This window comes from Anopheles maculipalpis, chromosome 2RL (genome assembly GCF_943734695.1).
Source record: "Anopheles maculipalpis chromosome 2RL, idAnoMacuDA_375_x, whole genome shotgun sequence".
NCBI classification, from domain to species: Eukaryota; Metazoa; Arthropoda; class Insecta; order Diptera; family Culicidae; genus Anopheles; species Anopheles maculipalpis.
This window is the reverse complement of record NC_064871.1, coordinates 76,116,155-76,131,466: the sequence shown is the minus strand read 5'-3', so window position 1 is coordinate 76,131,466 and position 15,312 is coordinate 76,116,155. Positions and strand designations below refer to the sequence as shown.

General features: G+C 44.1%; 1 protein-coding gene across 1 annotated transcript in view; it reads left to right on the top strand.

Annotated features, from left to right (window-relative positions):
* The first annotated feature begins 1,292 nt into the window (after positions 1–1,292).
* The window catches only part of LOC126568206 (tubulin beta-1 chain), a 16,100-nt gene continuing 2,080 nt past the window's right edge, over positions 1,293–15,312 (top strand). The window contains exon 1 of the mRNA XM_050224648.1: positions 1,293–1,395. Within this exon, the coding sequence (XP_050080605.1) occupies positions 1,339–1,395 (57 nt within the window). The 5' untranslated portion in view covers positions 1,293–1,338. The remainder of the gene's footprint in view (positions 1,396–15,312) is intronic.

The following is a 15,312-nucleotide window of genomic DNA, read 5'->3' as shown; positions in this document are numbered from 1 at the left end:
AAGGCAAATATCTGCGCGCTGCCAGGTCGGGTTTTCAGGCCGGTGATTCGGTTCATCCACCACCCCCAGGCTCAGGTTCAGGTGGGAGGATGGTACAATATGTTTTTCCCTTATGGGCTCTCTCCTTCTCGTTCTCTCACTAGAGTAGCAGGATCTCTAAATCTCCTAAATCATCTCGTACGCAAACGCAGAACTAGTAGGCCCTCCATTATTGAGGGGCAAGACCGGTTGCATTAGAGGAGATTGTTGTTGTTGTTGAGTCTGGATTTTCCGCAGCGGCGGATGACTCTGATGATGAGCATGATATGTTGCAATGCTTGGCACGGGGTTCAGATCTGGATTTGGAGGCTTTTTATCGCTAATGTGTGTGGAGTGTGATTTATTGGGGAAATTATTTTCGGACGCTTCCACATACTCATTCTTAATCAATAAAATCACCCAAAAAAGTTCTTCTTTCATCAACAAATGCCTCAGGACAACATGCCAATTTTGAGAACTACAGCTGCAAAAAATAGTTCAAACACGAATGGAACAAAACTCCCAAAAAGGCAAAGCTTGTCTGTAGAAAAAACAATCCATCCTTTTTGTTGTTTTTGTTTATTTGTCGGAATTATAAAACTATGCACAGCACTGTTTGCCGACAGGCAAATGATCTCACTCACACCTACATGCTTTGCCGGTACTGCTGCCTGCGATGGTGTGCGTTTCATTTTCACCTGCATCACGCACACACCCATGACCCGTTGAAACGCGATCCGAATGAATCAAATCGAGCAATTTTAATAAATAAATCCTTCTTACCGCTCTGAGGATCTGCTTGAGAGTGATAGAACATATCGAAAATAATCCCGAAACGATACTGGCTCCACAAATATCAACTCGAATGTGCGGTAAAAATCGATAATAATTCTACACGTCGAACGACACCGAACGCCACCACACACACAGCAAGCGGTCTCTTCCACGTAGCGCGTACGGTGGTGTGCGTGTACGTGGCCGTATCGAGAAAGCGGTACGGTGCCGTGGTTAATATAAAGCGTACAGGGGCGTTGTCGAACGAGCAAAAAGCGATACCTTCCATCACGAGAAGCTCATTTCGCGTGTCTTCGTCGAGCAGAGCAGACGTCTTTCTGTCCTTCCCAGCAGCAGCACAAGAGTTGTGTGGTGTGTGAAGTATTTAACAAAAGCCCTCAAGTGTGCAAGTCGTGTGAGACAAAAAAAAAACGCCAAATTTGTTCCGTGTTCCCCGAATCGAGGCGAACAACAGTGTGTGCAGTGTTTGGTGCAAAAGTTAATTTTTTGCGTACTCTAAAGTTCCAATAAAACTTCACCCTCAAAATGAGAGAAATCGTTCACATTCAGGCCGGCCAGTGCGGTAACCAGATTGGAGCTAAGGTAAGTTTGTGGATCCGCGCCATCATTCCGTGTCGTGTTGGAAAAATGTTGGAGGAAAAAAGAGAGAAAGAGAGAGAGTGGGTGTAATTATCCCTTGGGGGGGAGGATTGGGAAGAACCCAAAAAGTTACCAAGTTCGTGCGTGTGTGCAATGGAAAGTAATGAACTTCAGGAAGTTGTTGGGGCACGTGGAACATCAAAACCCTTGACAAAATGGTTGTCTCCTGTATGGTGGGAGAGTAGTGATGTGAAATTTCGGTTCGATTCTGGCGTACCTTGAACTCCCATCTCCTGCATGTGAAGGAAGAACAAGAAAAAGGAATTGGTGCAATGGCGATATGAAAAGGGTTAGAACTACTCTTGAGATATATGAAAGAGAGACACAGAGACAGAGGCGGCAGAAGTGTGCTAAATTGCATGTATTTTTCCGGGCTGGCGAGCTGTGGTGTCCATCACCAGCAGCGAGAACAGTGATGTGGGGGGCGCGCGGACTCTCTATTCGGTTATTTCAATCAAACGCTTCCGGTTCACGCGTTTGTTAACCTTCTTTTTTCGCTCTGCCTATGCCTTGTCTTCTTGCTGTTTTGTACTCTGTGGTACCTCTTACCGGGAATGTCGGTGACCGGCAGCGCAGAGAGCTGTAGAATTAGAGAGATCGAGTGGAAGGCGCAGAAAAACACGGTCAAACAGGAAAGGGAGGAAAAAACTGTAGAAGCGTACAAAATTTTCCACCATGCTATGTTGTGCTCTTCTCCTCAACTTTTAACGTGTGCAGTTTGCCTTTTTGTTCCTACTCTTTAGAGAATCGTTCTGGTGCTATAGCTAGCACCACGGCAGAGACAGACACAGCAGCATAAGAGTTGGCGGCCATTTTGGCAAATGTTCTTTTTTCGCAGCAGCTCGCATATGTATGTTTTAAAATGTTGGAATATATGTGACAAGCTATAGGAAAACGGAGTCAAAACTGGTGGAATTCAGCTGATAGAGAGGAGCAATTCGTTTCTATTTGACCAAGGATCGAATCGGAAGCAAGTACGCAAGCGCGTCCCTTTTTTCGTTGGCTCCCTTGTCCGATGGACTCCTCGCCTCCATGAAATAATAGAAAGAATAGTTCCTTTGTAAAGTTCACAGTAAAATAATGAATGGAATTAAATGCGCTCACTTCTTCACTTCATAATTTTTCCAAGCCCCGGTAACTCATTTTAGATCTGTTTGCCCGCTGTCCTCTGATATACCTCTGTGAAGCCATTTTTATTTAACGGTTTTTGCGGCTGTATGCGTGTGTATGCTTCCCGTCAATATTTCCCCCTAGCAAAAAGGGAATAGGAAGAAGGGAGTGCGAACAAAAAAAAAATCGAACGAACAGCCGTCTAGCGGCGTCGCTTTATTGAAGCACAGGAAGAGACAGAGAAAAAGAAGCAAAAGTGGACAATGTATGTGTATACGTGCGCGTGTTACAGTCCCATGTACAAAATGATCGGTTAATTTTGAAATTTTGAACATAGTTTGTTTTTTTCCACACCCCTCTGTGTTACCATGACGTCAGACTGGAATTTATATTCTTAAATACACGCTTCAAATGTAGTAGCCTGTAATGTTGCTCAATATTACATTAAAAACAGCGAGCCCATTTGCCACGAAAGCAGCATCCCATCGGTGATGGAATTTGCATATTTATTTCGCCTTCAAGAACTCATTCGGCTTTTCTAACACACTCGCACGAGCTGGGCGACAGCCATATTTGATTGAAGTATTATCGCGGGAAGTCTGCAAGTTAGATTACGAATTTCGCGGCTGGTTTTTAGTTTTTTTTTTAATGTGAATTCATTCTATGCGAGAACCTTCCCGCTATGCTTCTGTCTATGTGGTTGTTAATTCCTTCCAGCAACACCAAACCGGCGGCTTCTCTTATAACCGTCATTTGAAGCTCAACGCGCACACACATCGCGCTACATAGGAAAAGGGAAACGCGTAACCGGCTTTATGTGTGCAGGGGGAGAGAGAAAGAGGAAGGAAAAAAACTACAATTATACATTTCGCCGCTAAAGCGTCTCGATTTGTGCGCGTGTGTATTGGTGCGCCTCTCTCGTCGAACCCAAACGCCGCACATAAAATTTCCGTTAAATTCAAACATCCTAGCAACGGCAGATGGCTCGCGCACGTTTGGCTGCTGCTGTCATTTTGGAAGGTACGCGTTACATGTTTGAGTAACGCGTTGGCGTTACTAAGCCCTGTTTGTTCCTATTTTGTGGGCTAAAATTCGTTTGGAGCGAAAAAATCGTTATTTTTGGGGGTAAATATTTGGAAGATCACTTACTCGATACCCATCATTGTCGAAAGATCAATTTGGAATCGTTTTCAGATCACATTTCAAATTTTATTCTCACCCATGTGCTGCATGATGCAGCGTGTGATGAAATGCGTGATCGTTTCCGGGTTGATATTCGTAGAGGCGTAAGGAAAGAACACACGACGCACTCTTGGGGTGGAGTATTTATCTTCACACTGTCGAGAGGATTTTTCTCCTGTCCCCGCCAATCCCCATCATCATCATCCAACAATTAGTCGCTTCTCATTGGGATGTCCATGTCGTCTCGCTGTAGGGGGAAGAGGCTCATGCGCGCAGCTTTCCACTCCCGTTAAATTTTATGACCAAAGACAGATATTTTTAATTCGTGGTTTGAGAGAAAGAAGGGAGAGGCCACAGTAGCGAAGAGACGGTGGGGTGGGGTGCAATTAAACATTTTCCATTCGAAAATCGATTGCAGCTAAAATTAGAAGGAAAGCAGCGCGCATCGCCCAAGAAAAGGCGGCGAAGATTTAACTCTACATAGGAGAAAAGGAGGGACCCCAAAATGGCTGCTGCACACACCAGTTGTTGTTCCGTGTTCTCTCCCCAAATGGTGTCAATTTGTCAAGTATCACCCCGACAAGGCGCGCCGCATGTTCTTCGCTGGTTGAAGGGAAAGATAAAGGGGGGGGCCCTGACGAAGAGAATGCGCTGCTGCTGTGCTGCTTCCCTTCCCTGGGGTGTGTGAGTTTGTTGGTGTTAATGGTTTAAGCCGTCAAGAACATTTCCCTTTTTCCCGTTTTCGGATCTGTTGCTGTGTTCTTGAGAAGAAGAAAAATTATCACTTGCAGAGATCTTTTTGTTTTCTCAGCTAAAGACTAAAACCTTCGGGGGGATGTGTTCACGATTCGTTCTGTACCCCCCCCCCCTCCCCTGCTGCTTCGACTAGCTTAATCTCCACGAATTCTGGTCTGGCGAGGTTCTAATTCCATCCAGCAAACCTTTCCCTCGGCGTGGCGTTTTCTAATTTTAGAAAGGAAACTACTAATCCGTAATCCGTCGTTTTCCCCAACTGTGCCCCTGTGTGTGTGAGTTTTTGGTGAATGTGCAGCGCCGGCTCCACAAAACAGAGAAGCGCACACGACGACTCAACATTGAACTAAAAATGCAAGTCTTGGATTTAAGGCGTACAGGAGGGGTCCACCATCCCAACTTTCTGCTCTATTTCTCATCGAGGCCCGGGCGCCTTTCCCAAACGGCCAACGTTCCACGTGGAGGAGAGAGGTAATTTTGAATTGTGTTCGGTACGAAGAAAATCGATCAAAGAAGCACGATGTGAGGCCACGTTTTCAAACGCGCGCGCGCAACCCAGCAGTAGAAGCAGCAGCAGCATGCATTTCGAATTTCAACTCCCGCGAACCGGAAAAGGTTTTCTGGTGGAAAGGTGTGTGCGCGCGGGGTGGGTAAAGCTGATGAAAATCGCAATTCGATTAGGCACAAATGAAGTTACACACGATCGAGAGAGGAGCGGTCCGAAACGGATTTCTTCGAATTGTTGGAACCACGAATATCAAGAAAGATTTTGAAATCCATCTTACTCTTGTACCCAACCATGGCCACATTTTGCTTCTACAAATGCTGTTCTTGCCATTTTAGATCGCTTTTCGCACGCGCGCACGCTTTTTACCCTGGTGTGTGTGTGTGTGTCTAAAAATGGGGGTAAAAACGGTGTGCTCTAAATCGTGGAAAGTCAATGCCAGTTCTTCTTACCCTAACGGGGGTTTTGAGCTTTTCGTCATTTTGCTTACTATTTCCCGTAAAAAGGGAGGAGAAAATGAGCAAATAAAATTTGCAAATAAAGAGATCGAAACTAGTCACACACACACACAGGCAAAAGACGACTAGGGCAGCAAATAATTGCGGTCCCCAAAAAAAGAAAATCGTGTGTGTGTGTGCGTTTTAAGATCGAAAGAAGCGCCCTAGACGCAAAAAAGGCGAATGTGGGAGGGTGAGTGTACGATCGCGAAAGACAAGAAGTAGTTGGCCTTAACACATCTCTTCCTACACACTTTTCTATCCCCGACCGCGATGAGAAAAGGGGAGGCATTGGAATGCGAGTTTTTTTTGTGGAGAGAAGGGGGAGGGGGGCGGTTTGCTGAGCTGTACAGACCTTGAAGTGCATGGTTGGACGAGGCTGCAAGTGGGTGCTTTTTGGCACACACACAGATCGACCCCACGCTTTTCCTATTCGGAGTTGCGGAGCGCGCGAGGGCTTTAGCTACTTATACGGCGTATTTGTCCGGTCACCATTCTCCCCTCCTCAGTCGCATTGGAATGTCGTTTTTGAACTGTCGGTGGGTTGCTGGGAATGAATCCCGTTTTTCCCGACTCGCTCTCCCTGCTAGTAGTGGTAATAGGGTTTGTGGCAAGGTGTGGCGGAATGTGTCCAATTCCCGTAAGCAGCAAAAATCGGTTGCAAGGAAAAAAGGGGCATACAGAGAGAGATGGAAGTCTCTGAGGAGAAACGGGGTAGGGCAGCTAGTTAGCCGGTGAGGCGTAGCAAAACGGTCCTCCTTTCGTTAACAGTAGTCGTTGATGCAAGAAGAGAACCCATTTCCTCTTCTGCTCGAAGCCACGTCGTGTCTTGTTGCGTGCTGAAGTTTTACCGGCGAGCTGAGCCACGTTTCATTGGCGAAAGAAGCTTGGAATTCTCCCTGACGATGATGATGATGCATGGGGTGTGGTGTTGTAGAGTGGTAGAGTTCACGGACAGCGCGTGAAAGAAAGGCACGATGTATATAGACTCGCTTGGTTGGATATAACTGTACTTTCTCTCAACCTGTGCCGTCGACATAGGCTGGGATGCTTTTTTTTTTCGGTGGAGCAGATCACCATCATCACTCCGTTTTGTAGTAAAGTAGATGAGACGAGGGGGATGCAAGTCGAATGTTCTGTTTTTCATTCCCATGTCATGACTATAGGCATGTCATGACTATAGCAACATTTGCGACTTGCAGTGAAAGAACCATTTGCGACTTGCAGTGAGTTCAACTATGAAGTTCTGAAGTCATCAGAGTCTTGTCCGTCAGCGTTGAAAATGTAAGTAGGATGATGGTAACTAACTATACCTGTCCAACAACTGTCCTGTCCGTCTCTAATTCTCTAATTCTGTTATGTTAGGAGCTCAGAACGGGTTTATTTTAGAAGAAGAATACTTTAATCTTCGTGTCCACGGTTTGAGACGGTGGAGAGGGGACCATTGCAGATGAACATCTGGACAGTATCATCCCCTTTATTCCGGATTGCGATGAGCTGTGTCGGCGGCATGATGGGATGAGTAGTAGTCTCTCGCAACACACAATAAGAGAGCTTTACCTTGCTGTGGTCATCTTTCCGAGATATTATGCAGGCACTAAACACCCCCCTCGGAAAGTTGAAGGGTGGGTGGTGTGTGTTCTCCACGGATTAAGCGTCGTGGAATTTCATGATGATGGGACCATCATTTCGGGTCACCTTTAGAAAGTATGCTTGAAATCTGTAAAGTGCGAAGAAAATTTCCTTTAGGTGTAAGATGTTCAACCTCTCCTTCTCACCGCAAGAGGCATCTCGTTTTTGGATGCTGTTTCCATTTTTTCTCTGTTTTGATTAACCCCTCAGCAGCACGTCCATTCCATTGCTTCTTATCGGAGAGATGATGGGAACTTTTCGAGTTTTCAATGTCGGAAAGTGATAGAATTGAAATCATTGGACAATTCATAGAGCTGCTTCCCTCCATAAACGAAGCGGAATAATTTCAAAACTGAGTTTGATTTGGTCCGACGATCTTTTTAAAGACGCGGAACGAAAGACGGGGGATGTGTGTGTGTGTGTGTGTGTGTGTGTGTGTTTGCTCTATTCTCTATTTTTCGTGGGAATGGGAACACAATTTTCAGTCCCAGAGCCTGAACGATGTGCCCAGATTCAAACTCCATTTTGTTCGCGGTGATTCAGAGGGATGCTCATCAGCAAGGCTGGGCTTTTTGCTTGAATAAGCGATCAAAATAGCGGTGATTTTACCCAGTCCCGGTAAAAGAGAGCGCGCAGCTTGAAAATGGTGGTACGTCATTGCATTTACAAATAGCGTAACATATTTTTCCTATTAGCTGTTAGTGGCTTAGTTTCGTTCTCTTAAAACCCTTCCCCAGTGATGAGACATGGAAAGAAGGTGTCGCTTTTTGACCTAGTCATGAGCACCTTTGGGGACTTGCGTCAAACAGATGATGCGGAGGGAATATGAATTTTTCTTCCGTGTGGTGTTCTATCCGCCAGACGCGCGCGATGTTTATTGCTTCAATGTTTTTTTTACCTTGTTTTATTTCAAACAAGCCGCAAAAGCGAAAATATCCAACACATCATCATTTATCCGGCGCGCGTTAGAGCCAAGTGCGCATGTTTTACCGGCTTTTTGCTCAGTCGTGCTGCAGTAATATCCCCATTGTTGGGAGCGCATGTGCAATCGGGTGTCTCGTTGAAAGGGTTTGATTCAGGGGCACGTGATAGACTTATTCTCTTTCATTCAGCGGTGGCGTGTAAGTGTTAACGGGGAAGGAGAGTGTACCGTGTCTGTGTCCGTCCATTGACTCTTAATAATCCTCAAGCGCTGTCTGTTCTGCAAGTTTCACTCCGTACTCCGAAGATGTTACAAAAAACTATTCAATATAAATAAGCATCAGGTAATCGAAGCGAAAAGAGTTGCAAAAATTCGCAACACGAAACAGGAAACTCGGATGCAGCAGTAAACCCCCCCCCCCCCCCAGGGGAAGGGAAGGTGGGAGAGGATGGATGAATATTGCTTTTTTAAATAAACCGATTATCTCACTCAACGAAGCGTGTGCGTTCAGAGGAAGTGAGTTGAATTCCTTTCGTTCAATAATCTCAATAAAGAGGGGGCATGTGTGTGTGCTGCATATCAGAAAAGTCAGCATATTGTGTTGGAAGACGGAAGCATGATGGGGGAAGTAATGATGGAGGCTTCTTGCCATATATCTCCCCACAGTAAAAAAATAAATAGCAAAAACTGCAACAGGAAAGAGGATGTGCTGAGTATAGTCGTTCCGACCGCAGACTGATTATTTGCGAATTTTTCGCATACTAAGGAAAGGAAATATTCTTGAATAAACTAAGGCTTCATATAAGTATTAAACTTTGTTATAAAAATATATTACTTCTGAATCAAACAAAAGCTATACCAACAAACCTCGTAATAATCACTTATAATTCCCCAATAGCGTTTTCATGTTGTGCGCGCGCGCGCCTATCAATTATCTGAAGAAACCTCCACATCATGGACGAACGTGTGTTTCCTGCTGGTGAAAGTAAAAATACCGCAATATATGAACACGTGATGCAAAAAATCGAAGCCTCGTCGCGTTGGTATTTTGGCAATGCTCTGGTTTTTGAATCAATGGAAGGAAAAAAGGATCACTCGAAAAAAAGGGAAAGTCTTGTAAGGGAAAGACAAGTGTGGAGAAACCAGGTCCAGTTTATCCAGGTCCCCAGAAGTATACATGGATGTCATGTAGTCTCTGCATGAAGGAGGAAGGACCCTATTTGTACACCACGGCGTGGGTCTCATAAAATATTTTCTGAGATATTGGTAACCATGTAAATGTTGTTTTCTGTTTGGAAGGCCTTTAGGGTTCGTTGTCATGTGGATGAATATGCGGTGTTTGCCATTTGATTTTGGGGGAAAACCCATGTAAGGGGAAGATGATGATTATGAGTCACAGGTTCCCCTATTCGTTCATGAATAAAATTTGTTTTCGAATTTGTAATATGTTCAATATTGATTTAAGATGGAGAATAGACGTAAGAAACCTGCCTGATGGATGCATTTGAAAACCAAATATTGGTGGTTGTGTTGTCATCGATTGTAGTGAGGATATTGCTTCGACACAGGAAAGAGATATACCGGAAGAAACTGCTCCTACAATGCTGCTATATATTTCAATATGGAGAAGAGAACAGAGGCCTTACTACCAAATGAGGTTGCGCCATGTGCTGTGTGCGCACACAATAATCGGAAAACCATAAATGGATGATCGTATTGCTACGTCCCTAAGCCAAAGAAACGAGGGGAGAGACACGCCCCACATATCCCATAAGTTGAAAATTGGAAAAAAGATGTTAATGATCGATTCTCCTTTTCTTTTTTAAGCTAGAGTTCTTAAGGTTTGGAGAGAAAATCGTCGAAGCGTGTAGAAATCGTGCAGAGCAGAGGGCGCAAGATTGGAGAACCTTCAGAAACACAGAAATATTATGGCCTCTCCTTCGTTTTCTGTTCCTCTCCCCATACTCCGATACATACCGCCGGGGGGATGATGGTTCTGTGTGGCCTCAGACGCTCCAAGTTGTTTGGGTCGTTACTTATGGATTTTAGTTAGAACACCTCACACGGAGCTACTAACGTGTGGAGTTCACGAAGCGCAACGGTGTTGCGTTTCGTTATCCATTGAAGAGATGGACAAGAAATGAATTATAGAACTGTCTAGTTGTGTGTGGGGCGTTATCTTGTCCGCTGTTTCTCCTGAGCTTTTGCTCTGCGGTATGTTTGTTCTTTTATAATTTGATGTTGTTGTGGTGGGCATAAAACGTTTAATTGAGATTTCGTAACTGTAGATTGTAGTCGGTGATGTAGCGTTAGGGATTTATGGTTCAGGACTATCCATAAAAAAGCTAATAAGAGTCTAATGGTTGGCTATTTAAGTTTCAAGCTGGCGTACAAAAATTCGTTCACGCTTGTTTTATTCCTCAAACTCCGTTGTGTGTCTGTGCACGGAAACGATATTTCACCTAAAGGCGATTTTTTTGTTGTTGTTGGTTCCTTCGGATCGGATGTCGCAATTGAGAGGGAAAAAGCCCCGTAAATTGGTGGTGGAACAGAATCTCCGTTCCTTCTTTCCCTTTTTTGCTCTTAATTAGATCCGTTTCCGTTTCATCAACTTTCTTCGGTATTAAGACCCTTTGGGGCGTTAGTGGCTTTTTGCCTATGTTTCCCAATTTTTATACCCACAACTCATTTCCTTTTTAATGAAAAATAAAAGAAAAGATTTCATATCCCCAACATGAAGCAGGCAATGAGAAATAGAATTTCCTCCCGCGGGTAGTTGTAGGTGCATCACGTGTTGTGTGTCTCGCGTGGGTGATGTGTGTGTGTGTGTTGAATCGGAACACAGTTTCAAAATTCCATTCATTTTTTTCCGCCCAAAACCATTTTGTTGTGACGATGATAACAAAGCAAAAAGGCAAATAAAATGAAAATTCAACCCAACAGGAGGAGGTGCAGGATTGTTGGAGGCCCCCAAATCCGAAAGTAAGGTACAATAAGAAGCGATTACTATCTAATTGCCTTGATTGATGCCTCGTGCATTGCAACCACCGGGCCTGGCATTATTTGAAATTCCTATTTTGATGATGGGGGGAGAAGATGCATTTTCTCTTCCCGTCTTTTGCAAGCATTGGAAGAAGGTATGCTGGTGTATTGTGCCCGGCGGGCCCATTCAATTGGAAGGCACGCGTGCATTTTATAGATAGGAAGAGCAGGTCCACCAATGGAGAACAGCGGAGAGTAGAGAAAGAGAGAGGATAAAAGGGGGATTGATGCAATCAAATGGTAGGAAAATTATTAATGTTTAACCCTTAATTGATTCCGAAAGTGGACGCTGGAAGAGGAGAGAGGAGCACACAGGGTGGATGATTGGGGGCCAAACCTCTCAACTCATCCGTATCTCTTCAAGATGGTGCTTGTTTTGAAAACTATTTTCGAAAAAAAAAAATGCAACCAAAACTACTACTCTCGATCACTCTCTTTGCCTGTCAGATGCATGACGGGAAAAGACGGATGACGTCCGTTGTACAGAAGAGAAGAGTGAATGCAATCATCTCCGTCGGGCTTGACTTGTTTTTGGGCTTTTATGTGAGCGCGCGCGCCCTGGTCACAAAGTAATGCACCGAAAGTGGGCAGAGCCAGAAGTGAGCGGATACTTTCACCCAAGAGGTCTGCACAAGAGAAGAAGAAGAAATATATAATTGACATGACGCGCCTATGCTGCGGTGACGGGGTGTGACCCCCAGGGTCTTGTTGTGGGAAAGGAAAGCATCCTCTCAACAAAGTGAAGAGAGTTTGCATTTTCGGAATTGGGTCTCTACCAACATACACAGTTGTGTGACGGGGTTTTGGTTGAAACGGTAATGAAATCTGATAAATTGCATAGGAACGTCAGGAAAGCATTACCTAGCTATTTCTGGGTTAAGTTTGTTAAGTTCGGTCGAGGGAAACGACGAATGGAAAACCTGCTAAAGTGTGGCGCGCAGGTGTGTGGTGTGCTTATATTGTGCTTGGAGGGTCTCTATCTTTTGAGCATTCCACAAATATATGGCCGCCCTTGGGTAGTCGTTTGGGTTGGGCTTTCGGATGTCAGTGATGTATGGAGGCACACAAAATAAATAATTTTCACCAGTCACTTCCGTCCTATGCATATATGGGAAGAGAATGAGTAACGATCAAATTATTGAGTGTGAAAAGGGAGAAGTACATAACGAGTGGATGACTCTAAAAATTGGAAAGCTCACACAAATGGTGATCACTCATTATATAAAAGAAAAGAAGGAAATATAAGAAATACATCAATAATTGCATATTTCATTCGTATGCAAGAGGACAAGAAATTTGAGTCTGACTATTAAAAGACTTCTAGATCAGCCAATTCTTCATCCAAAAAACTTGATATCGGAGCTGTCACTACTCCAATTTATGGCGTACATCCACCATCCATTATTATCAATCAGAATTGATTAGAAATGAACGTTTTAGACGTTCGCCGAACCCGAGGGGGCAAACTTTTAAATGTAATCAATAATTCTAAAGAGATGATACAAATTTAGATAAGAAGAATCATGACGGAACTCTTTTCCTCGGAATATGGATTATATGTTTCAACCAGAATAGTTAATCTGTTCTAGCGTTTCACCTTTGTATATCACTATCTTCAACCTTCTCGGTTAATTTTGTTGCGAACGGTGAGTGCAGCTTGCAACCTCATCTCATCTTATCATCTGAAACCCACCATCAGGCCAGGCCAGGCCCGCGTGTGTGTTTATTTAAGCGATTTGGACATGAAGGTGGAAAAGAAGAAATGTTTCTGCTTCTCATACCTTTTGAATTGCACGCTGCAAAACGCTGTGAGTGCTTACGCTTATCATCAAGACTGAGGCTTAATTTGCAGCTTGATGTTTACGTTTTTTTTTTCTTAAATGATAAGAGCGCGCGCCTAGGTATTGGCTTTTTTGGGCTGTTGCAGCACGACGTCAGCGTCATTTTTGACATTGAATCTGCCGTTGTCAACGCTTTGTTTGATATTTTTAAATTGGTGGTATATTTCTTTCAAAATGAATTCCAATGAAGCGCAAGAGCAGGAAGGAAGGATAGGATGAAATCACATACCAATTGTGATCAAGTGCGCGGGTGCGTTGTTAAACGACGACGACAATCTTTCTTAATCATTTCTCTTGCTTTCTATTGCTTACGTCTTTAAGATCATGTGTGTACTCTTAGGTCATGATGTTGTTGATGCTCTCTTTAAGACTTCCCGTTCTCAAGATCATTTTGTCACATCCACATTCAGTAATATAGTGTTGTGTGGGGGGCTGTGGATGCGTCATAACGATGGAGGTTGTGTGTTCTAGATTTTTCCCCTCCAGTTTAGGTTTTTGTATGTGAGAAGAACTCGAAACTGGAGGGAGAGGTGGTGGTACGATAACGATCACCGACAACACCACTATGAGCACAACTCTCTTCGGTGTTTGGCTAGAAGGTCCCGCGTATGCACATTCCATTTACGCTCAAACGCACAATTGAGTTGACACAAGTTCCCTGTCGTACAGGCTTTTTTCGCTCCCGTGTGAGTGTGCCATAAATGGGTAGAAATATAGCACACAGCAAAGGGGGAGGTTAAATAATCGCAGCACTGTACAGCACTGCTGGCAGGATGACATCATCGCAGGAAAGAAGGTATCGCGTTGCTTCCTCTCTTCGCTTAAGTAATAGAAGTCATCAGCATTTTAAAGTAAAGGGTCCCCCATCGGAAGCTTCACTTCTCAAGTACACGCTTTTACGGGCTATAAATGCGTGGTAAAAATTTGAAGAATGTTTTGGGAAAATGGAATCTGCTTATTTTAAATCAGCAAATTATATATTATACATACACCCGGGCGCAGTTTTTGAGGACAAACAAATAAAGCTGTCTTTAGAAAAGGGAAAAAATGAGGCTTTTTTTCCTCCTCCTCCTCCATGTAAGTCTGCTGCTCTGTGTGTGTTATATGCAAATTTGGGCAGTGTGCGCTAGTTTGCGTTTTGCTTCAGTGCGCCTTACGATGGGAACGTATTTTTTCTCCATTTATGGACATATCCATTCGGCTCTCGTGCCAGCTCACAACAACCCGTAGTCACAAGCACTAAAAGGGAGTTGATGAAGTTAGTGCTTTGTATATCCTCATTGTATTGTATATTCTCAGGCTACGTAAAGGAGCCTGGTAAAAAGGTGAATTAAAAATTATATCACCCAATGTTCTTATTTATTAAAAATTGTCTTGAAAAAAAAAAAACCAGACACACAATGTTTTTATAATTTGTGTCATAAATAAAAGAGAAGCCTTTTTTGTGACGGTTCCGGAGCCAGGGGGAACGGCGGACGGGCGTTATGATGATGTTATGAGAGCGGACACATTTTATGGCCATATATCCGTTGTCTTCTAGTCGTGGTTGTGTGTCCGCCTAGGAGTTTTTAGTGCAGCTGGTGCGTTTCCCAAGTTGGTGCCGTTTGTATACACCGTCGAAGGAAGCAAAATATAATCTAGAAGTAGTAGCAGAAAAAGTGAACCTTACGACGGATAATACGACTGTGTTTCTGCTACCATAGTGAGCCCGAATCAGTTGCCACAACACAACGGAAAACACTAAAAAAAAAGATCGTGTGTAGCCTCCTCCACCTGAATCGTTACAAGAGGGGTGCTTGATATTTATCGAACCCCAAAGGTTGTTGTGGTCTGTGTTTGTGGGACAATGGCGATAGGGGGCGAGACTTCTGCTCCGTAAATGGACGACCGTTCTTGAATTGAGGCTATCTTTTCCACAGTATCGATGTGGTTCAACTTCCAATACCACCTTTTGGGGGAAGTTATGTTCCCACAAGCATATCCACCCCTTTGCGAGCCAGAAATTTCACGTCCAGCATTGCTCCTCCCGCGTGGTGTGTAGTGACTAATGGCCTTTGGTCGATTTGGGCAGTTGGTGTTATGGGTTCACATTTTCGTAAGCCAAAAGGTGAACACACTTAGTGTAACACCTGTCTCTCTTTCGTTAACCTCAATTTCCTTCTAGAAAAAGAAAATTGAGCACGATCAACCAGCATTATGAATATCAGTGTGATGGTGGTGACCCCTTGCGATAATCTTATTCCGTTCCAAAATTTCCCATTGCCTGCTCCTTCACGTAAAAGAAAAGTCCTTGCGACAGAATGTCGCCGTAACAAACGAACGAGCGCGCCGAGTCCTCCGAGACATTATGACTCACCAGATTTACCAACCTCCGCT